Here is a 24,776-nt window from a genome sequence, read left to right on the forward strand (position 1 = left end):
CATTTTTTAAGTTTCTCATGTGTGTATGTGTGTGATATATTATTATTAAAGTAGTACCAAAATTCCTTCCAGTTCAAATATTCTGATTCAACCTTCTCACCTTGATTATTTCCACCAACTGATCCACACCACTATCCCCTGGAAATATTGGTTGTCCTAGTAACAGCTCAGCCAACACACAGCCAGCAGACCATACATCTAAAGAGAAAAGAAAACAAAGCCTTATTAATACTTTATAGCTTGAACTGAAAAATGTTTGTATACATTTTCTAATTTTACTGTGATCACAGAGTAAATATCACAAGGAAAAGATTATACAATCCAAAACAGAGAAAACTTCATAAAACTTCCCTAATGTTCTTTTTAATTAAATGTTAAACTTACCAAAGAGGAAACCAGACCAATAAGAATATTCTAATAAAGGGTAAAGTCTATTATTATCAAATTTCAGGTATTCAAGCTTCAAATAACAAGATAGAGGATTACAGTACCAAAGCTATGGCAGAACTATCTATTTATCATACTTAAAAATAATTCAAAGTGACACAATCTCTGCATATTAGTAGGTACTTACAGAGGAACAGCAAGGAAAGGTTCAATCTCTCCCAGACCCTGGGCTTTAAGTCAATGCAAATTCTGAGGAACACTTTTAATACTTTAAATGGTTGATTTTTATGTTCTAGGATGACTGACAGAAAAATGTGCTTAAATATATTATCATTTTTAAATAAAACGGAATGGCAATGATAGAGGAATATATTTTACTTCATAAATTATAAAAATAATCCACTTTTAAGTCAAAATGAAAACCTCAATCCCTAGAGAAAACTTTAAAAATTAACTCAATTAATACACTTTAAAAATACTTTAAAGTATACATCCTAGTTTACCCAGGATAGTTATGGCTTATATATTATCCTGGGATAATTATTAGTAATATCCTCTTTCTCTCTCAAAAGTATTACTGGATTAGAAGATAAACTACAATCACTCTATTTTAAAGCCCACTATTAAAACTTCCTACAAGAAAAGGCTGCTTTTTAGCTTCCAGATTTCTGAGATTCCTAGGTTTCTAATGTACCAACACTCAAGTGCTTTAGGGAGACGAATATGAATCATTGCTGGACTTTACCACCTACCAGTAGGGAAGGAGAAGAAGGAACAGTAAATGGTTGACAACAAAAATTTTAAAGGTCTGATGTGGTGAGATGTACTATCAAGAGAGACTGGAAATCACTGCTCCAGTGACTACTTTTTATTGACCTAGAAAAATGACACAGTATTCATTTAACAAACTCAAGTTGATTTTGTTCAGACCTAAGTTAATAACCAAGACATCTATTCTGCAAATATAGACCAAGAGTCCTATTTAATATATTAGGAAATTGATAAATGAAGCAAATATGAAAGCTTGCTAGGGAATCTTTACTCAAAGCCAACAGTAATACTAACTGTTATAGTCAAGTGGAAAAGATGTATCTCCTTATTTATGTAAATGCTTATTTTAATCCAAGTTTTAAAATATCCCTTCACCTAGTTAATAAGATGGAAGGTAATATGCACTCAACTTTTTTCCTCTCTAATACGGAATGATTCATCTCAGAATACAAGGCTGAAAAAATTGTAGGGGAATAATTATGCCTTCACAAAAAACAACAGGAAACACTTTCTTAGGCAAGATTTAGCTACAAATATGGAAGACAAAAAGTAAAACATCAAGAAATACTCTTGTCTAGAAGTTACCACAGAAGATTGATACTCAAAAGATTCAGGTGACAACTATACTAGCAGCCTTCAATTCATGTTACATCAGTCAAGTTAGTAAAAACAAAGTATTTATCAATCACTTTCTGAATGACACTAAAATCTCTTCTACTCTTATTTTAAAGGAGAAATGGATGAAATTCTCCAAATAGAATAAAACTTCAACTAAATAGAAGGTACTGAAAAAATAAAAATAGTGCTTTGGCACACTGAAAATTAGTTAGTTGGGGTTAAAGCCAGAATAGCATTTTGTTTCATACTTAACTCAGGTTCATGTTAAAGTGATCTTTCAAGACCATTTAGTTTAACACACTTATTTCATGGAATAAGGAAATTAAGACATGATAAAGTTAAATGACTTCCCCAAGGTAAAGGTACTGAATAGTAGAGCTAGGCCTGGAATCATTCTCAGTTCCCAATCAAGACACCACTCTCTTGAATAACTGTCTCACTGTCACAGAATAACAGCTTCTTCAAGGGTCTGTCTGTAAGTTCAATCCCTTGTTCTAAGGAAGCCTTTTGTTCTCATTCTGCCATTTCTCAGTAAGACAATATAATCAGAGACATCAGCTTTACCTTTGGCTGTATCTAAATATGACAATAATCTTGTCAGAAGCAGTTACTCTTCGTTTCAAACATTATGGTTAAAAACATTTAAAAATGTCACGATATTAGTATACTTTTTGGGGGGTCTGTTTAAAAACATTACAGTCTTAAGCAGCAAGTATCCTAAGTTTATAATGGGAGGCCAAACCTAGGCTTGTTAGGGTTCAAAAGACTCCTGTTTATGTAACTGTTCCTTAATGTGTGAGATGATGCGATAACTTTTTGAGAAGAATCAAACTGCCTTTATTTTAGGTGTTTCTGGCACAACTCACACCAGTATATATAGATAATCAGTATCATATATTTGAATAAAATGTAAAGCAGCTGGAAAACACAATGATATACCCAAAGACAAGGGGCTGAAATTTGCTCTTGAGGAGAGTCAAGTCTAAAAATGCCACAAAAAGAATACCACCTTATATTTCTACAGTATTTTCACTAACATTTTATTTAAGCCTCACAGCCACTCAGAAAAGCAGAACTGTCAGTAATCTCCCCTTTACTTCAATAGTGACCTGATGCTCAAACCTAGGTCAACCACAAGCAAAATATTCTTTGTACTATTTCTCATCTGTCCATTCATATATGCTATGTACCACAGCCATAATAAGACTCTGAGAATTACATACACATACATATACATATTATTATGCTCTCTACCCTCTGGTAAAGCAGATTTCAAAGTGTGGTCTACAGAGGACACTTTGTACTCTTTGCACCTGGGTCCTCTAGACATTTTTAGATGTCCCAGAGGGCAAAACTCTTTTCACAAGAATATACTTTTACTGGGTTAACATTTGTACTGAGGGTACAAAGGAAATGGTGGGTAAAACTGCTGGCCTCTTGGCAGAAATCAAAATGCGCTTTGGCATTTTGCCATTTGGCAAAATAAAAAAATAATGTGTTTCTGATTAGGGTGTTTGCTTATATCAGAGAATTTCTATTTGTATCAAAAAGACAGAAAACTGTCACAAGGTCTGTTTTATTTTTTGTTGTTGCTGTTGTTGAGAGGGGGTCTCATTCTGTCACCCAGGTTGGAGTGCAGTAGTGCAGTCTCAGTTAACTACAACCTCTGCCTCCTGGCCTCAAGCCATCCTCCCACCTTAGCCTCCCAAATAGCTGGGAGTACAGGGGCATGTCACCACACCCGGCTAATTTTTGGTAGTGACGAGTTTTCACTATGTTGCCCAGGCTGGTCTCAAAACTCCTGAGTTCAAGTGATCTGCCCACCTCAGCCTCCCAAAGTGTTGGGATTACAGGTGTGAGCCACTGCGCCAGGCCAGGTCTGTTTTTTGTTTGTTTTAGTTTTCTGTTACTGTGGGGATTTTTTGGGTTTATTATTTGCATGCTTTTGTTTCTGTTTTTGGACTAAAGGAATTCTCTTCAGAAACAATACATAAGAATAAAATAATTTTGGTTTCCACTTGCACATCTAGCTTAAAGTTGCTCCTTGTTTGTTAGCTTCCTATTCATGTCCAGCCGATCATGCTCTCTCTGTTCACTCCTGGCTAGTGGGCTAAAATGGAGTAGAAGAGAAGGTCAATGATGATTAAAGCTAATGGTCTCTATTTAGCTCCTTCTATCACTAAACATCTTGGGTGAAGACTTGAGAAGGTCAATGATGATAAAAGCTAATCTAATGGTCTCTATTCAGTTCCTTCTGTCACTAAACATCTTGGGTGAAGACTTGAGAAGGTCAATGATGATTAAAGCTAATGGTCTGTATTCAGTTCCTCCTATCACTAAACATCTGGGGTAAAGACTTGAGAAGGTCAACGATGATTAAAGCTAATGGTCTCTATTCGGTTCCTTCTATCACTAACATCTTGGGTGCATACTTCTACAGAATCAGTGCATTTAGCAAAACTATTAGTGACTTAAGCTGATTTTATATTAAATAATGGAGATGGCATGAAGGAAATGTTAGCAATATGGCCATACTATCACTTTCATTATTAACTTAATGAAATAACATTAATAAATTCTCCAACTAGTGTAATCACACTCAGAAGTATTTCAGGAGGATTTTAAATAAGAAAGTAAAAAACAAAAAGTTACTTAGAATTAATTTAAATTCTTAAGGTAAAAGCTATTAGCTTTATAATTCTAATAGTCCAAGGAGGAAAAACAGAATAGTAGGTATATTTTAAATTCTGAAAAGTAAAATTTGAAAAACTCTATACAGGCATATGTCAGAGATGTTGTGGAACTGGTTCCAGACCATTACAATAAGACACAATAAAGCAAGTCTCACAAATCTTCTGGTATCCCAGTGCATATAAAAGATTATGTTCACTCTATACTGTAGTCTATCACTTGTACAATAGAATTGTCTAAAAAAAATTAATGTATATATGTTAATTTAAAAACATTTATTACTAAAAAAATGCTAATGATCATCTAAGCCTTCAGTGAGTTGTAATCTTTTTACTAGCAGAGGGTCTTGCCTTGATGTTGATGGCTGCCAACTGATCAGGGTGGCAGTTGCTGAAGGCTATAGGATGTGGCTGGAGCAATTTCTTAAAGTGACAATGAAGTTTGCCACATAAATTGACTCTTCCCTTCACGAAATATTTTTCTGTAGTATGAGATGCTCTTTGATAGCATTTTACCCACATTAGAACCACTTTCAAAATGGGAATCAGTCCTCTCAACCCCTGCTGTTGCTTTATCAACTACAATTATGTAATATTCTAAATCTTTTGTTGTCATTTCAACAATATTCACAGCATCTTAACCAGGAGTAGATTCCACCTCAAGAAACCCCTTTCTTTGCTCATCCATAAAAAAAGCAACTCGTTTATGTTTTATCACGAGATTGCAGCAGTTCAGTCACATCTTCCGGCTCCACTTCTAATTCTAGTTCGCTTGCTATTTCCACAACATCTGCAGAGACTTCCTTCACTGAAGTCTAGCACACCTCAAGGTCATCTATGAGGCTTGGAATCAACTTCTTCCAAATGTTATTTGGACCCACTCTCACGAATCACAAATGTTCTTAATGACACCTAGAATGGTGAATCCTTTCCAAAAGATTTAAAATTGACTTTGCCCAGATCCATCAGAGTAATCACTATCTAGGGCAGCTATAGCCTTACGAATGTATTTATCAACATTTGGGTGACCAGTTGCATTGTCAATAAGCAGTAATATTTTGAAAGAAATACTTTTCTCTGGAGTAGTAGGTCTCAGCAGTGGGCTTCAAATATTCAGTGAACCATGCTACAAACAGATGTGCTATCATCTACTCATTGTTGCTCTATTTATGGAGCATAGGCAGAATACATTTAGCATCATTCTTAAGGACCCTAGGATTTTTGGAATGGTAAATGAGCACTGGCTTCCACTTAAAGTCACCAGCTGCATTAGGCCCTAACAAGAGAGTCAACCTGTCCTTAGAAGCTTTGAAGCCAGGCAATGACACTTCTCCTCTCTGGAGGAAGTCTTTCATCTCTAGAAAATCTAGAGATGTAAGTCCTAAATGGTATCTTCTTCCAATACAGTATGAGACTGTTTGGTCTCCATTAAAACTCTGATGTTTAATGTAGCCACCTTCATCAATGATCTTCGTTACATCTTCTGGATAACTTGCTGCAGCTTCTACATCAGCACTTGCTGCTTGCCTTGCACTTTTATGGCATGGTGCAGTTTTTTTCCTTAAACCTCATGAAATAACCTCTGCTACCTTCAGATTTTTCTTGTGTAGTTTCCTCACCTCTCTGTCTTCACAGAATTGAAGGGAGTAGGGAGTTCAGGCCTTGCTCTGGCTCAAGTGAATGTTGTGGTTGGTTTGATCTATCCAAACCACTAAAACTTTCTCCGTAACAGCAATAAGGCTGTTTCACTTTCTTATCATTCATCTGTTCACTGGAGTAGCACTTTAATTTCCTTTAAGAACTTTTCCTTTGTGGTCACAACTTGGCTAACTGGCACAATTTCGATATGCCTTCCTCGCTAAGCTTAATCACGTCTAGCTTTTGATTAAAAGTGAAAGATGTACCTTTCACTTGAATACTTAGAAGCAACTGTAGAGTTGTTAATTGGCCTAATTTCAATATTGTTGTCTCTCAGGGAATAGGGAGGCCTGAGGATAGGAAGAGAGATGGGTCATGGCCAGCTGGTGGAATAGTCATAACATACACAACACTGATCGATTAAGTTTGCTGTCTTATATTGTTGTGGTTTGTGGCAACCTGAAACAATTAAAAATAACATCAAAGACCACTAATCATAGATCACCATAGCAGATACAATAATGAGAAAGTTTGAAATGTTGCAATAATTACCAAAATGTAACACAAAGACATGATGACACAAAGACATGAAGTAAGCACATGCTCTTATAAAACTACTGCTGGCAGACTTGCTTGACTCAGGGTTGACACAAACCTTTGAAAGGTTTTAAAAAAAAAAAAAAGCAGTGCCTGGGAAGTATAATAAAATGAGGTATGCCTATATATGTTTGCATCTCAAGCTTTAAGAAAAAAACATTATGGGATATATCTATCTTTTAATGCAAATAAAAGTACAGATTAGTAATACTAAATTACTAAAATCAAGAAGCAATTAATAATTATGAGCATTATATTCAGATTCATACTTACCTATACTAGAGGTATAATCAGTGGCTCCAAAGATCAACTCTGGTGCCCTATAGTACCGAGAACAGATATACGAAACATTGGGTTCTCCTCGGACCAGCTGCTTTGCACTAACAGAAAAAATAAAAATAAAAATAAAAAGCAGAAATTCTTTAAATCTAAACCTTAAAAGAACCTAGACTGCTACCCTTTCACAGTATCGAATGATTTTCTAAGATTCACATCATTTGAATCATATATGAAAAAGAAAATGTAAACTGTAACTATCTCTGACAAAAGAAATTTACAATTTTATCACCTTGCCCTGCAAAAAAGAATAGCAATTTTTAAAGAAAGCATTTGTCACCTAAGAAGGCACCAAAAGCAAAAAAGCGTAAGTGCTGAATTTCTTCTGATCCTGTTCCCCAAATTCCACTTCTAAAATACAAACAAGCAAGGGCAGAAAAGAGGTATCTCCCCCACCAAAAAGCATGACAATAGATTCTAAGAATGAATATTCCTCACCCAATGTATTTCTTTAAGAAGGGCTAGAAATTGGCCACTGTATTGCATTTTTACTTCTGACTCAGGGTGAATATTTCAAGGTTTATAAACTCAATCTATTTTTCCATATCTTGGTCAATTTATTAACTGCATAAACATTTATTACCCAATAAATTATAAACAGGCCCTTCAACTTCAGGGCAGAAATGATTCACAGCCTATGAATTTTAACTGCTATAGTAAGTTTAATTGCATGTTTTCTTACTCCAATTTTCCTACTAAAATAGTTTGTAGCATGTATTTTAAACATCAAAGTATAATAAATTACAACTAATTTCTTTTGAGATGTCGCCCAAGATAATCCAAAGACAGAATAAAATAAACTGCTGTAGAAGCCAGCCATTCTGACATACATTAATAAAAAAGATAAATAAAGGCACAAAATGCAATGAAATCAAAACAGTAAAACAGTAAGTGCCAAAAAAAAAAAAAAAAAGGTAAGAAAATGTTGAGGTAAAGGTACTGGAAAACCAGGGTAAAGACAGATGAAAGTAGTCACAAGGATTTCTTTCAATGACTGGGCTTTCTTTTCTTCCATTTGTTTCTAGTCAATGATGACTCTAAATTTAACTTGTTTTTCCTTCATCACTAGTTTTGAAGTTTGTTTTTCAACCCTCTTCCCAAGTACTGACATACAATAACCATTTCATAAATTAACAAATACTAATCCCTGTTTTCAGGCTGCATGAAAATTATGACATTTAGTTTTCAGCATAATTGATAGGAGACCGTTATATCTTCTAAAGGACACTTTTTAATTAACAAGATAGATTCTAATTATATTCAGAAAATTCATGACGAGACAAAATGTCAATACCCAAGCTTTGTACCTGAAGTTTTTTCACTACTTGATGGAGCTACAAAAATGAAGCAGCCTCTCTTACAGAGGAGGCTGGTTTTAACTCCTTGCCCAATATTGTGATCACATCTAGCTTTCTGTTCCTAAATAGCCCAACTAGTCCTTTAGCTACTTTTAGGCCCCGTTTCATCTAGTGAAAAAATAAGAAGAGAGTAATAGTATTTTGTTCAAATTACCAATCTGATACGTAAAGCCCAAAGTGTTTCCCAAACTCTATCTGACCAAATCAATTCTGTTAAAAACAAAAAATTAGAGGGTTTATAAAAATGAGCTATCAAACAAGCGAAATCCCTCTTCCAAATTCTCAGAATAAAGCTATTTTATGTCCCAAGAGAAAGGGCTGTACCAAGTGTTCTGACACTATCATGAGAACAGAAGCTCTTCTAACCTTGGTGTCTCATAGTCTGTCCCTACCAAGTCAGTCACTCTCAATGGGGAAGACACCCATTAACAAGAAAACATAAATGATTTGGGCAGTTTTTCTTATAGACAAGTAGTAGTGCTTTGTTTCAAACACCAAATAAGAGCTTCATTGTCTTTCACCATTTTAAAAAATAGTTCAGGGAACAGAGTCATGGCCTGCAAAGTGATAGGTCATCTGAAATTAGTAGAATGAGGACGGTCATTGTGAGACTAAGAAAAATTAACTCATGACAGAGCAGATTTGCTTATTTTTTAAAGGATCTGTCTCAAGAGAAGCCTGTGGAAAACATATCCTATGTTGAACCCCAAATTTAAACTGTGAATTGATGTAAAAGTATTACAAAGGGATAGGAACATAGGTATCAACAAGTGTGGGGCAATATGTAATCTATAGAGCTATGGTGAAAAGAAAGAATTTGTAACAAGGATGAAAAAATTAAATTGGAAAGAACCCAAATTATGTAGAGATGTCTTAGGGACCATGAGGAGAGAGATAAGGTGATTACACCAGTGAGGAAGTAGCAGGGTAACTGCCTGAGTTACACGGGAATATAGGCTTGACTACTTGTTAAAAGGTTAGATTAGAGAGGCACAAAAGTACTGAAAACTGGAAATGGAAAGAATAAAGTTTTATTACAAATTCACAGTATATTACCAAGAATGAGTTTTTAAAAGCAGAAAGTTTGATGAAATTTGCAGGAAAAAAGGGTAGAATAAAAGGCTAAATTATAGAGGAAAATGAAGAAAACACTGCTAGTAGACCTTTTATCTCATCCCTGAATTGACGTTAACCGTGAAGTTAAAAAGATACACAGGAATGTAATCAATATTTTGAAAAAAATTAATTCTTACTGAAAAAGGAGTATATATCTAATATAAACTCAAACAATACTAAAATACAATCAATGAAAAAGTGAGTTTCCCAACTACATTATATTCCCAAAGTTTCCTTTCTCAGGCAATCAAATGTTATGGATTACATACTGTTTCAGAAATAAGCCACACATGTATTTGTATATATAGTCACACTCTGTATGTTTTTAAAACATAAAAGGTGGCATACAATACACATACTCTTGATCTGCTTTCTTCATTTAATGTTTCCTAGAGATCATTCCCTTTCAGTTCACAGAGAGCTGCCTCATTCTTTTTCATGGTTGCATGTATTACTCTGTATGTACCATAATTTATTTAGCCATTTTCCTACTAACAGATGCTTATAAACAATGCTATAATAAAAATCCCTATATATACACTATTTTGTAAACGTGTATTTCTAAGGAAATAATTCCTAAAAGTTAAAGTGTTAAATGAAGAAGTATATATACATTTATAATTTTGACAGAAACTAACAAAATTACTCTCACAGCTGCACTAGTTTATACCTCTTGGATAAGAATTACTGTGTTTAGGCTGATATTGCAAAAGGAATATATTTAAAAGAAGATAATAGGGGGAGGAGGGGAGAAGGGAAGGGGCAGGGAGAGGGACAGTAGCTTACCTTCCAAAGTCACAGAGTTTTAATACGGCTGTATCAGGATCCAACAAGAGGTTCTGTGGTTTAATATCCCGATGGCAGATTCCAAAGGAATGGATATAGGCTAAACTTCGGAACAGCTGATACATATATAACTGTAATAGATAGTAGAAACTAATTAAATATTTCCTATCCTAAACAAATCAGAATACTTAAGCAGTCAATAAAATAACAGATTCTCAGAAAAGAACAGGTGAAATGCTATAGATTACCGGCACTCAATCCTCCTTTCACAAATTTCATGTCATTTCTGTATTAATTAGCTATTTCTATATGAATTAGCTAAAGCGTCATTAACCATATGTACTATTCACATCATTCTTTAATAACTTAAGAAAGGAAATTTTACAATGTGTTTTATAACTTTTAATTTTACTAACATCTCACATTACGAGCCTGCTAAGATGGGCTTTTATTTAAAACACAAATGAAAAGCTCAGAGAAGCATCCGAAATCATGAATAATAAGTAACTTTGGGTCAGAAACCAGGTATTCTGATTTTTAAGTTTATAGTTCTTTCTAGTAGGGCACGCTGCTCAATGTAAACGATTTCCAAAGTGTCATCTTTAGAATCATATTTTTCTGAGATGTCAGCCTCCAAGGTGATTGATACAGTGGTCTAGGAAAACTCATGTGGACTGAGAAAATCTATAATCACTGCTCTATCAAGACATCAATAACTCTGTTAGTAGCACCACCATTCTTCCTGTTAATATCCTTCAGAAAAAGTATAATTCAAAATGACATTCAAAAACAGATGCCTGACTATTGACATCATCTTAAAAAAGAGACGACGTTCTCAGTTTTCTTACCAAAAAGATACACTGAGAAACTGGGTCTGCATTGAGAAACTGGAATAAAGAATCACACTCTTGACTGCAGAAGACAGAAACTTCATGGAGAAAGAGAGTATAATTTAAATCTCAAGTTAAGTGTTCTGATTCACTTTTAAACTTTTCTGGCTGTTTACCTTCTGACCTCTACCCCGAAGTTACACCATGGACAGAATTTTTGAAATGAGTCAAACCAAAGATAACAAATATCTTGGTAAAAAAATAATTAAAAAAAAAAAGATACTTAAAAGTCTAATGAAGCAATGACACATGGCACCATCTTTAAAAGCTACTGCTAAGGCTTAGGTTAATTAAAGTTAACATGAAACCTACTTTCCTTCTAAGAAGCATGGTGAAAACTGCAGACAGCTGAATTTTAGTACATCTTTGAAGTTAATACGAACTATAGCTGGAAAAGTTTATGTCTTCTTTAAAATGAAGCATGATGTAAACTGTACAGAAAATATCTTTTATAAGGTCAGCATTTTGCCAACAAAGTTAAAATTAAGGCATTTAGGTATCCATATAACTTTTTTAAAAAAACTTCATACTTCTACTATTGTACCATCATTCACAGAATCAATTTCTAAGCCCTAAAGCTTACTCTAGGAGTTTAATTCATTATCACTAAAAAGATAATCTCCAATAAGAAACTGAGTTCACAGGCATAAATTTACTAAAAACAGAGATTTTACTGTGTCAGGGTATTAATGTCTAGGTCAGTAAGAATCAGTGAAAACAAGTTTTCTTTTTCTGAAAAAAAAAAAAAAAGCTTAAGAGTTTAAATGAGGTTAATTTTAAGATGTCTTGTATTCTTTCATCTGAAAGATCTACTCTATCTTCACTGTCTTGAAAAGTTTATCTAGAAATGTCAAGATAAAGAACAGACAAATGAGATCTAATTAAACTACAGAGCTTCTGCACAGCAAAAGAAACTACTATCAGAGTGAACAGGCAACCCACAGAATGGGAGAAAATTTTTGCAATCTACTCATCTGACAAAGGGCTAATATCCAGAACCTACAAAGAACTCAAACAAATTTACAAGAGAAAAACAAACAATCCCATCAAAAAGTGGGCGAAGGATATGAACAGACACTTCTCAAAAGAAGACATTTATGCAGCCAATAGACACATGAAAAATGCTCATCATCACTGGCCATCAGAGAATTGCAAATCAAAACCACAATGAGATACCATCTCAAACCAGTTAGAATGGCAATCATTAAAAAGTCAGGAAACAACAGGTGCTGGAGAGGATGTGGAGAAACAGGAACACTTTTACACTGTTGGTGGGACTGTAAACTAGTTCAACCATTGTGGAAGACAGTGTGGCGATTCCTCAAGGATCTAGAACTAGAAATACCATTTGACCCAGCCATCCCATTACTGGGTATATACCTAAAGGATTATAGATCATGCTGCTATAAAGACACATGCACATGTATGTTTGCTGCGGCACTATTCACAACAGCAAAGACCTGGAACCAACCCAAATGTCCATCAATGATAGACTGCATTAAGAAAATGTGGCACATGGCCGGGCGCGGTGGCTCAAGCCTGTAATCCCAGCACTTTGGGAGGCCGAGGCGGGCGGATCACAAGGTCAGGAGATCGAGACCACAGTGAAACCCCGTCTCTACTAAAAATACAAAAAATTAGCCGGGCGCGGTGGTGGGCGCCTGTAGTCCCAGCTACTCAGGAGGCTGAGGCAGGAGAATGGCGTGAACCCAGGAGGCGGAGCTTGCAGTGAGCCGAGATCGCGCCACTGCACTCCAGCCTGGGCGACAGAGCGAGACTCCATCTCAAAAAAAAAAAAAAAAAAAAAAAAAAAAAAGCTAAACTTCTTTGAACCTTGTTTTGTCAATCTTGTTTTGAACTATGTATAGATATATTAATTTAAAAGTAAATTTTATTTAAAAATTTAGAAAACCACAATCTATAATAAAAGTAAACTGAAACAAACAAATGCTTAATAGAACATCATCACACAGAGAGGAATTATTCAATTTTTTTGAGATGAAGTCTCGCTCTGTCACCCAGGCTGGAGTGCAGTGGCGCGATCTTGGCTTACTGCAACCTCCGTTTCAGAGGTTCAAGTGATTCTTCTGCCTCAGCCTCCTGAGTAGCTAGGATTACAGGTGTGCTCCAGCACGCCCAGCTAATTTTTGTATTTTTTAGTAGAGGTGGGGGTCTCGCCATGTTGGCCAGGCTGGTCTCGAACTTCTGACCTCAGGTGATCTGCACACATCGGCCTCCCAAAATGCTGGATTACAGGCATGAGCCAATGTGCCTGGCCTCAGTGTTTCTTTAGAACAGAGACATTTGATTGTTCATCCCTAATGAGATCTAACAGGTAAAAATGAGCTGTGCTTAGATCTTAAATTATTTTTAGCTGGTGGTGCTAGTGTTGGAATTGTTATTCTAAGACAGTTATGTAGGGTGCAGGGTAGAATAAGTTATTAAATATACTGCTATCTTTGAGAAATGAAATTTTCAATGTAAGAGAAAGGAAATACAAATATAAGATTATTACAGTTAAGTAAAAACTCATAAATTTTATTTGAAAGTATCAATATGAACTCATGGTGTATTTATTTTCAGAAGAAAAAAAAAGTTGCATTACATCTGAGAAAATTATCCACATATTTCCTAGCTCTGTTCACTAAAAAGACCCAGAAACAACCAATCCTGTGACAGTTAGCACTTCTAGCATCCAGACTGTGGTCTCTAAATACCACCTCCCACTCAAAGAGCAAGGTCTTCTTGAAGAAAAAGTTGATTCTAAGTCTGAGGAAGAATGTGTAAGATGAACCTGGAATACTTTGTCATGTTAGAAAGCAAAGAAATTGTCAAATATTATTAACACTCACACAAGATATTTTAAAACAAACAACAAAACACCTCACTGATACCTATGGAGGATGCTATGGAATTGACTAATTATTATAAATTTCAGTAAATGAAGAAAAGGAAGGAAGGAAGGAAGGAAATAAAAAAGAACATCCTTATTTATATATATATAAAGTATATATACACTTTATATATATATATTATATACACTATATATACATTATATATAGTGCATACACTATATATATAGTGTATATTATATATACTATATATATGACTCCTTGCCAACAAGGAGTGCTAACAAAAGTGCTTAAAGAACTTCTATTATTATTATGATTATTATTAGCTTATGCAAAATCTACCCAAGGAACTTCTATTATTAATGTTCCTACTTTGGTAACTCTTTTATTATTGTGAAGCTTAAATTTTTAACAATTAAGACTTCAAAAACCCTAACCATAAGACATTCAGAGTCAATGTCATTTTATTTTCTACAGTCATTTCCATAAAGGGTTAAATTTAAAAATTGTATTTAGACACCTGAACTTTCAAACTTAACTACTAGTTTTCACAATATTCACAATAGTGTATAGTGTATACCTATATATAGTGTATACATATATAGTATATATACACTATAATATATACACTATACTATAATATATACACTATATATAGTATATACTTTTTTATATACACACATACACACTGTAATTCTTATATGTGAAAGTAAAAATATCTAGAATTTGCTTCAAAAAAATAAAGGGAATGCAGAGTAGAAAATGGTATAGATAAAATAATTTTGGCTACGAATTGATAACTGTTGATATTGTCTCACAGGTACACGGAGGTTCACTGTTCTATTTTCTCTCTTTTTATATATGCTTTTATATATGCTTGAAATCTCCAATAATAAAAACAAAAGTTTAGAATGAGTAAAGATCCTGAAATAAGCAAAATTTCTGTAGACAGATATATGAACAGAAAATCATCTGACATATCTTAAGAAGTAGCAGAAAATATGTACTGCTTAACTAGGGATCATTATAGGTCATGAAGAGATAAGTAAATTTGGAAAGTTGTTTCAACAGAGGTATCATTATACGCCTGTTGTTTCTGCCAATAGAAAAGAATATGACATTTCTAGACTCTTCACCACTTCATAATACATACATTTTGTCTTGTTTTATAGTTGTTTGTGCCATTTTTTTCTACTTATTAGAAGAAGACTAAAATATTTCATTAGCTTCAGATTATTCTGCAATAATTTACCAATTACTGGCTGAATCAAAGATGTGGAACAAAAATCTGGTCACTTTTAATGTATTGTTAGGACCTTCTATTACTTCTACTTTACAGCCTCCAAATGTTTTCTCATATGCTAAGCTCATCCTATGGGCCAAAATGGTATATTGTGGCCAGTAAATAAATAAGTACAATTTTACCAACACGAAAGCTAAGCAGAGAATGGATCAGTGACCCGTTTGGAAGGATATAACTAATTTTTTGCCTCAAAACTAGGTCTTCAGGAACCAAATTTAGGGTTTCTTCTACTTCATAAATGTGCCACCTCTCTGTACTAGCACTAAGAGCCACAGAATAGGCAGACCCAGACCATCATAATGTAAATTAAGCAGCTCAAAAATTATTCTACACTTAGACAGTTCAAAGGAATGTACTGCTGTGCTAGTTATCTAGAATAGGACCTGCTGTTCTAAAACCAGAATAAAGTACTACAGTAAATTTGTAGTAGAAAACTGTTTCTTTTAGTCTTCTACTATCATCAGTTCAACTATAACCTCAACCAAATTTTGATAAGCCCAAATAAAATTATACTGAAATCAGAATTTAATTCCTCGTACTAAATTCAACAGGAATCCCGGACTCCTTGCCAAAGTAATCTAGCTAACAAAAGTGCTTAAAGAACTTCTATTATTATTATTATTATTATTATTATTAGCTCATACAAAATTCACCCAAAGAACTTCTATTATTAATGTTCCTACTTTGGTAACTCTTTTATTATTGTGAAGCATAAATTTTTAACAATTAAGACTTCAAAAACTCTAACCATAAGACATTCAGAGTCATTGTCATTTTATTTTCTATACTCATTTCCATAAAGGGTTAAATTTAAAAATTGTATTTAGATATCTGAACTTTCAAACTTAAGTACTAGTTTTCACAATGCCATAGTTAATAAAATAATTTGTTACTAATAATTAACCACAACTTTAATAAAAATCATGCGAAATACCTAGCCATTCTGCCATGAGTTCTAGCAAATAAACAAGATGGCACTGATATTAGATACCAAAAAATAAACAACATCCAGTGTACATTTAAAATCACCAACAGTTTAAGCTGCAGCTACAGATGCCAACAAATATATAAATTGCATTTATGAACAAATGAATTGGAATATATTTATAACTATATTTTACAATTTTATATGATATGCTCCTATGTTGGTTTGTGGCACAATAAAGATATCAGAAGTTAAATAAAAATGTACTATGGCTAGAAGAAATAAAATCTATAAATGTCTGCCAAAAATATTCACTGTAATTTACCAGAATATCTTTACTATCTGAGTTATAAAACTTCAAAAGGTGCACACTTCACGTTTTAAAACTGTAAAAGGATTTAACAAAGTTCCAACAATACCTAGTTTACAGTTTTTCTCCCTGAGTATTAAATACAATAATATAGTTAAAACATACAAGAGGCTCTCGTTGGTTCATAAAAAATGTTTTCTAAAATGGAAAATTGTTCTGTTTTTACATACCTTGACATAAATCACAGGGAGCGTCTGTTTGGCTCGACTATAGTGTCTGGCAACTCTGTATACTGTTTCCGGAACATAGTCCAGCACCAGATTAAGATAGACCTCATCTTTCTGAAAGAGTTTATTAAAAAAAGAAAAAACAAAGCAGATTAGAAACTGGTTTTTAAATATTCAAATTAAATTCTCTAGACATTTACTTATTTGGATTTTTAAAGATTAATGTGTTAATTTTCATTATATAAAATTACTTCAGAATATAACCATAATAATAAAAACAAGTCAACCACACCTTTTTACTAATAATTCAATGGGGAAAAAATAGTCATTTCAATATTGTTAAGATTCCCAATTACATTTAAACGATTATTTTGGTTACCATGATTTTAGACGATATCACCCATCATAAAATTTAATATTTTCTAGGCTGATAATCAATGTCCTCATATCCTATTAAGATAAGTATCATAGTGGCAGGGAGAGTACTGAATCTGAAACTAAGAAACATGGATTTCTAGCCCTAGCTCTACTAGTTGGTATGTGCAAGTCACTTGCATCTCTAGGCTTCAGTTTCTTTAACTACAATATGAAAAGTAAGACTAAACAGTCCAAAATGTCTCTAACCTCCACACACAAAAAAAGATCTTATAGTTACCTGATAGTATATAACTGATAGAACAACCACTTGTCTTCTATAATTAACTGAAATATAAAAAATAACCTATCAGGCAACATGTTACCATACTCACAAGCTTATTACAGGTCATATGTTCAAATATCCATGCTCAGCAGCATACAGACACCAACCCAGCATCAGTGGAGAAAAAGAAAGGCATTCTAACTTAAGCACCAAGTAGGAAGGAGGAGCAGGGCACTGCCCTTACCTCGTTTATGTGGCCAGTATCAGGTAAACCGAAGCAGAAAACAAAGTTGAGAATCACCATGTTCAAGTATAGAATTGGCTACTGAGTGGGAAATACTGTGGATAAGCAAACTTTCACAATCTCCCAATTTGAAATAATCTTACCTACCAAACTGAAGTGAGAATTTCAAGTTTCAGCATTTATTGAGCATTTTCCATGTATCAGTGGCCACAGCAGAGGAAATAAAAGTATTAAAGAAATGACATCTAAACTGTGTATGAAAGGAGCATTTCACGCAGACAGAGAAAACTATATTCAAAATGTAAGGTCACGTAAGAGTACAGCAGAGATCAGGAAATAGTGAAACATCATGCCACTGACCCTACTACCTTCTCACTACACTTCACGCACTTATGTTCTCCTCCTTTCCTTCCTTAGCCTTAAATTCCACGGTCCATCATTATCCTCTCTTTCTAAGACAAGCGTCAACAAACCACGGGAATAGTCTGCTTCCTGTTTTTAAAAATAAACTTTTAATGGAACAGAGCTATGCCATTCAGCTAAGTATTGTCTATGGCCGCTTTTGGACTACAGTGACAGAACTGAGCCGTTGTGACAGAGACTAGATAGCCTGCAAAGGCAAAAATATTTAAGAAAAAGCTTTTGGTTTTTCCACAACCCTGGTTGAGTTCAGTTTTCTGCCCAGTCCATGTCTACGACCAAAGAGCTGAATATGGCTGTAAAGAAACCTCTAATTATGTTGATTGGTCTTATGTTAAAGTCATCATCAAAATTTAATTTGTTGGCCAGGCGTGGTAGCTTACACCTGTAATCCCAGCATTTTGGGAAGTTGAGGCGTGCAGATCGCTTGAGCTCATGAGTTTGAGACCAGCCTGGGCAACATGGCAAAACCCCATCTCTACAAAAAATACAAAAATTAGCCAGGCGTGGTGATATGCACCTGTAGTCCCAGCTACTTGGGAGAAGGAGGTGGGAGAATGGCTTGAGCCTGGGAGGCAAAGGTTGCAACAATCCAAGATCAAACCATGCACTCCAGTCTGGGTGACAGAGCCACAACTTGTCTCAAAATCAATTCGTCCAGCAATAATTATACACTTTCCTGGTCCATCCACTTTTCCAGACCACTTAATTTCTTCTTTCCTCCTCTTCAACCTCTAACACCCCTTCTCTGTCCTCAGCCTCAACAGATGGCCTTGCTTGCATCACTACAAGCACTAACCTACCAGCATCTATCTCCGTATACTCTTATTTTACTTCTATATCTAGAGATAAGCTAACCCAGCTCCTTCCTAAGGCAAACATTGCTACATGTTAAAACAAAAACAAAAATGGTCCTGTTCTCAAGGTCATTGCTCCAGAATTTTTTTTTGTCATTCTGCATTAATTATTCCGTGTGGAAACATTACAATCAGCACATAAACTCGCTATTATTTCTCCCATCTGAAAAAACAAACAAACTATCCATATTTCTGCCTCCTCTCCTTAAGCTGACTTTCTCTAATTCCTCTCTCCTCCTATTCTAAAACTTACGCCAACAGAATTTCACTACCACTATGCCAAAATTATTCCAGATCAACAATATCCTTGTTGCTGAATCCAAAGCCAATTTTCAGTCATCATCTTACCCTTCTCATCTACTTGACTTAGCACTACCATTTGGAAAAGTCAGTCATGTTCCTTTCATTGAAGCACCTTCTTCACTTCACAGGACACTGTACTTTTTTGGTTTTCATCCTACCCTACAGACAACTCTTCTTTTCTCCATTTCTACTTCCTCCTATTCTCTTTGATCTGTTAAAAATTGGAAGGTCCCTGGAATTAGTCCTCAGACCTCCTCTATTCTTTAAACTCACTTCCCCTTGATAATCTCATCCAGTCTAATGGCTCAATACTACTATATACTGATTATAAATATATACACATATCCTAGACTTCTGCCCTTAACTCCACACTAGTATATCCAACTGTGTATCTGGTACTGCTCAGGCTAAAAACCTTAGAATCATCCTAAATCAACTCCCAGCCCCTTCTCTCTTACACTTTCACACACACACACACCTATACCCACACACACACCCTCATAGCCAAATGCCAGAAAATATGAATGGTTCTACCTTTAAAATTTATCCGGATCCAACCACTCATCATTTTCACTGCTAGAACCCTTGTCTAAGCCACTATCATCTTTCACCTGGATTACTGTAATATCTTCCTAAATGGTCTGCTTCTACCTTTATTCCTTTCCAGTCTACTATCAACTAAAATCAAGTTAAATTAGACTGTATCTCTTCTACTCCACACCTAATTGGTCTATAAGATACTACACACTCATCTCATTATTTCTGTCCTCTATTCCTCTACTCCACTGCTGTCCTCACTGCTAACTTTTCTCTAGCCAAGCTAGTTCTCTGCTATTTCTTGACCACATATGGTACATTTTCACATTCAGGGATTCTGTACTTCAGGGCTTCTAGTCCTTTAACCTAGAATGTTCTCCCCCCAGACATGCTCAAAGCTCATTTGTCTCAACTCCTTCAAAATCTTTGGTTAAAGTGTTACCTTCTTAGTATGGCTTTCCTTAATCATTCCATTTAAAATTCCAACTCATTCCTCCACCTCCACATTCCCCATCTTCCTTTCCCACTTTATAAACGAAACTTACCACAAGTAAATGAAACTTACATTTTCTAACCACACAGTTTATTTTATCTGCTTCCTCTGACTAGACAAGGTTCCATGATGGCAAAGGCTTTTGTCTGTTTTATTCACTGCTCTATCTCTATGTAGAATAGTGCCTAGTACACAGTAGGTACTCAGTAAATATTTGCTGGCTAAATTAAGTTTAGGGGCAATGGGCATTTCTTTAAAAGTTAGTATTACATATTTCACAATGTATACACATATAAAAATCATGTTGTACACTGTAAATATATACATTTTTATTTTTCAATTATATCAATAAAGCTTGAAGAAAAAAATTAGATTACAAACTGACATGTCTGTTTTAACTCAAACAGTATTATAGAAAATGGATATGGAGAGGAGGAGACTTGGGAAGATGAGAATGAATGCAGGGTAAGCAGCTGGAAACCTTCTACAAGAATCCAAAGGCTGGATCAGGGCATAAGGCAATAGGGATTTTTTTTTAAAGCAGGGAGAAGGTAGGGTAGGTATACTGGCTAGTTGAACATAAGACTAATAGAGAACCCAAGAAACAAAGAGACTGGGATTAATTTAATTGTTTTAAAGTGTGGGCAACTAAGTAGGTGATGAGACATAGAAAGCAAAAAGAGTAGAAAGGTCTGAAGGAAAAATTATCTGAACTTTTACTTAATGAATCTCAGAACACTCTGGGTAGCTATATTACATAGGTGGTTGCAAACAGAGGTCAAGGCAAAACTCAGGAAGCAGGAGTGGAGTACAGCTTGAGATTCAGGCAATAGCTGAAGCCATGAGAATAGACGTGTTCACCTAAGAAGACGACGCAGAGTTGAAGAGTAAGGAAAGGACTGAGTATGGAATCCTGAAAAACACTAAATTTAAGAAGCAGGTAACATAGGGGACTTAGCAAACATGAAGAAAAAACTAAGAGGCACAAGAAAGCAAGGAAAGATTAACATCGATGATCCAAAGCTGAAATTTCTCTAACGGTGAGAGGTGAAACTGTGAAACATTTCAATAGCAGACGGGATGAGGACTAAAAATAGGTTATTCGATCTATACCCAATATCTTGGTATATCTTGGTTCAGTGATGCTCTTGGAAAAAGAGGTTTCAGACCTTGGTGCCAGTAGCAATCAAGCTTTATTGGTTCATGAGTGAGCAGGTAGCAGGTGAGGAATAGGAGGTAGTTAATTCAATTTACTCTCACAAAGTCTCTGGTGATGAAAGTAAACAAAGAACTGGAGTTGGTAACTCTAGGGGAGCAAAGTCAAAGAAACATTGCCGCTGGGTTTTTGTTTGCATTTTTTACTGGCTAAAAGATATTACTGGCTGAAAGAGACCCAAATTTATTTGTAAGCTAAGTAGACAAGGGTAGAATAAAGTTATAAAAAAGGAAGAAAGGCCGGGTGTGGTGGTCAACGCCTGTAATCCCAGCACTTGGGAGGCCGAGGCAGGAGGATTATGAGGTCAGGACATCGAGACCATCCCGGCTAACATGGTGAAACCCCGTCTCTACTAAAAATACAAAAAATTAGCCGGGCATGGTGGCAGGCGCCTGTAGTCCCAGCTACTTGGGAGGCTGAGGCAGGAGAATGGCTTGAACCCAGGAGGCAGAGGTTGCAGTGAGCTGAGATCATGCCACTGCATTCCAGCCTGGGAGATAGAGCGAGACTCCATATCAAAAAAACAAAAAAGAGGGAAAAGGGATAACTGAAACTGAAGAAGCAAGATTCTAGAAAATCAGGAGAAGGAAGAAACAAGGACAAAGACAAACTATATAGCATAGTAATTAAGAAGTAAGATTAGCATGAGTCATATAAAACTATATAGAAGTCCCAATTCTGTTACTAGGAGTTATGTGACTATGAGCAAGTTATTTAACCTTACTAAGCATCAGTTCCTCATCTGTAATATTTAGCTAATGACAGTATCTATTTTAAAGAACTGTCATGATATTATAAGAAATAATCAATGTGAAATTCTTTAAATACATTACCTAACACACAATACTCAAGTTTTAGCTATTTTCATCCTTTAAAACAGTATCTTTTTTCCTTTAAATCTAAAATAAGTGATTAGGCATTATGGAAAAGGAAAGAAATGTAAGCTGAATGAGTTATGTGTGATGATCCTATTTCTTACGATGATATGCAAAACTAGGGGAAACAAGAGTAATGCTGAAGGCTAAAAGAAAAAAAATGCAGAGATCAAAATTCAAGAGAATCAGTTCCCATTGTAAATGAGGTCTAAAAAAGAGAACAAATAAACAGAATGCTCAATTGGTGTGAAAAGGACTGCTGTATTAAATAGAGTTCAAAGAATGGGGAGTCTCAGGTATCAGAAAGGTCATTAACACAGATGTCAAAACCATTTTTTCAACTATTACTCAATCACTAAGTTTCTTGATTTTAATGATCTATTTTACTAAATTGATTGTTATACACTATGAACAACCTTGAGATGTGTATACCACTACATTCCAATTTACTTCATTTACTAAACAATCATACTAACAGGTAAGAATATAAAGGCTGAACCAGGTATGGTGGCTCATGCCTATAATCCTAGCACTTTGGGAGGCCAAGGCAGAAGGATCATTTGAGTCCAGGAGTTCGAGACCAGCCTGGGCAACACAGGGAAGCACCATTTCTACAAAAAACAGAAACAAAAAAATCGGCCGGGCGTGGTGGCTCATGCCTGTAATCCCAGCACTTTGGGAGGCCGAGGCAGGCAGATCACCTGAGATCTGGAGTTTGAGACCAGCCTGACCAACATGCAGAAACCCCATCTTTACTAAAAATACAAAATTAGCCCGGCATGGTGGCGCATACCTGTAATCCCAGCTACTCTGGAGGCTGAGGCAGGAGAATGGATTGAACCCGGGAGGCGGAGTTTGCTGTGAGCCAAGATCGTGCCATTGCACTCCAGCCTAGGCAACAAGAGCAAAACTCTGTCTCAAAAAAAAAAAAAAAAAAAAAAAAAATTAGCCAGGCCTGGCAGTGCACGCCTGTGGTCACAGCAGCTCCGGAGGCTAAGGTGGGAGGATCACTTGAGCCCCAAAAGTCAAGGCTAGTGAGCCGTGATGGCACCACTGCAACCCAGCCTGGATGACAGAGTGAAATTCTGTATCCTACAAACACACACACACACACACACACACACACACACACACACACACACATATATTTCTTTATTTTTGTATATTTAAACTATATGTAAGATTAAAAGATGAATGCCAAGTTCAACAGATGTTTCCAGTTATAAGACTATAAGCTATGTCCTTCCCTTGTCCTAATCAATATTTTTATAAACGATTTCATTTATTTTAGGTTGCAAAAGCAAATGCCATCAACAGCTAAGCAACAAATGTAAAAGTGTGAAGCCAAACTGTGTAATGCAATAAGGGGCAATAGTTGATAAATCACACAGTACAAAACTCTAGTTTAAAAAATAAAAACAAAGTTGTCAAATAAAACACATCATGGGATAGATTTGGCTGTCAATTTATAACCTCTGATTTCAACACAGCCACCTAAGATTGACAGAAACCTAGGAAGAATGGCTTAAAATGAAACACTGAATAAAAATTTAAAGAACTTGGCTGGAATGATAAACCAAACCTACAATATGAAATTTAACAAAGGCCCTATGACTAAAATCAAACTATTATTGAGAATGAGAGAACAGAGAAACTCCAGATCAAACTTGACAGTAATACATCTGGAAATTAAAGTAGTATAACTGAACAGAACTCAAAGAGAATCAACATTGAGACGCAACCAATGAAAAACATCATGCAACATTAGGCTACAAAAGTATTGTGTTCAAATCAATGAAGATAATTCCACTCCACTTTGTACAGCTCATGCTGCACTGGAAGTAATGATATTTCTTTATTGGCCCCATATTTTATTCATAATATTAACACGGCAGAATACATCAAAGGAAGGTTAATGAAACCATGTCTGCTACAGGCTGAACAATCTAATTTACTACACTATGGGAAATATGAAGGCACCAATAAATGCTCTTGTTAAATTTATAAATGTTCTAATGTAAAATAAATAGCCACAGGGAATAACCCCCGAGGGTCCATCCCTAGGAAACAACATATGTAGGGAAAACAGTAGTATTTTTCAGTTCCAAAGTATAGTTTTGTTTGAAGCTTCCTGCACAACATAATTAAGGAAGCTGAAGATGCTAATATTTTGAGAAGAAAGACCAGGATTCAGCAGTTCTAGCACTCATAATTTTCTGAAACATCTCAGACTTGCTACTTCCTTAATGTAATCTCTCTCCTTTGGATTATCAGACACAACGCTAGAATACTCACAAATTGCAAACTTTAAAAACTAAATAGGTCAGTCACGGTGGCTCACACCAGTAGTCCCAGCACTTTGGGAGGCCGAGGTGGGTGAACTGCTT

The 24,776-nt window shown here is 35.3% G+C and overlaps 1 protein-coding gene across 3 annotated transcripts in view; it reads right to left on the reverse strand.

Moving 5' to 3' along the window:
* GSK3B (glycogen synthase kinase 3 beta) overlaps positions 1-24,776 on the reverse strand; it is a 260,978-nt gene that overhangs the window by 78,252 nt on the left and 157,950 nt on the right. For all 3 annotated transcript variants that reach the window (XM_025375802.1, XM_025375801.1, XM_025375800.1), the window contains exons 4-7: positions 16,808-16,918; positions 10,298-10,428; positions 6,975-7,081; positions 101-198 (exon numbers count right to left, since the gene is read on the reverse strand). In XM_025375802.1, the coding sequence (XP_025231587.1) occupies positions 101-198; positions 6,975-7,081; positions 10,298-10,428; positions 16,808-16,918 (447 nt within the window). The remainder of the gene's footprint in view (positions 1-100; positions 199-6,974; positions 7,082-10,297; positions 10,429-16,807; positions 16,919-24,776) is intronic.

This window comes from Theropithecus gelada, chromosome 2 (assembly GCF_003255815.1).
Source record: "Theropithecus gelada isolate Dixy chromosome 2, Tgel_1.0, whole genome shotgun sequence".
Taxonomy (NCBI): domain Eukaryota; kingdom Metazoa; phylum Chordata; class Mammalia; order Primates; family Cercopithecidae; genus Theropithecus; species Theropithecus gelada.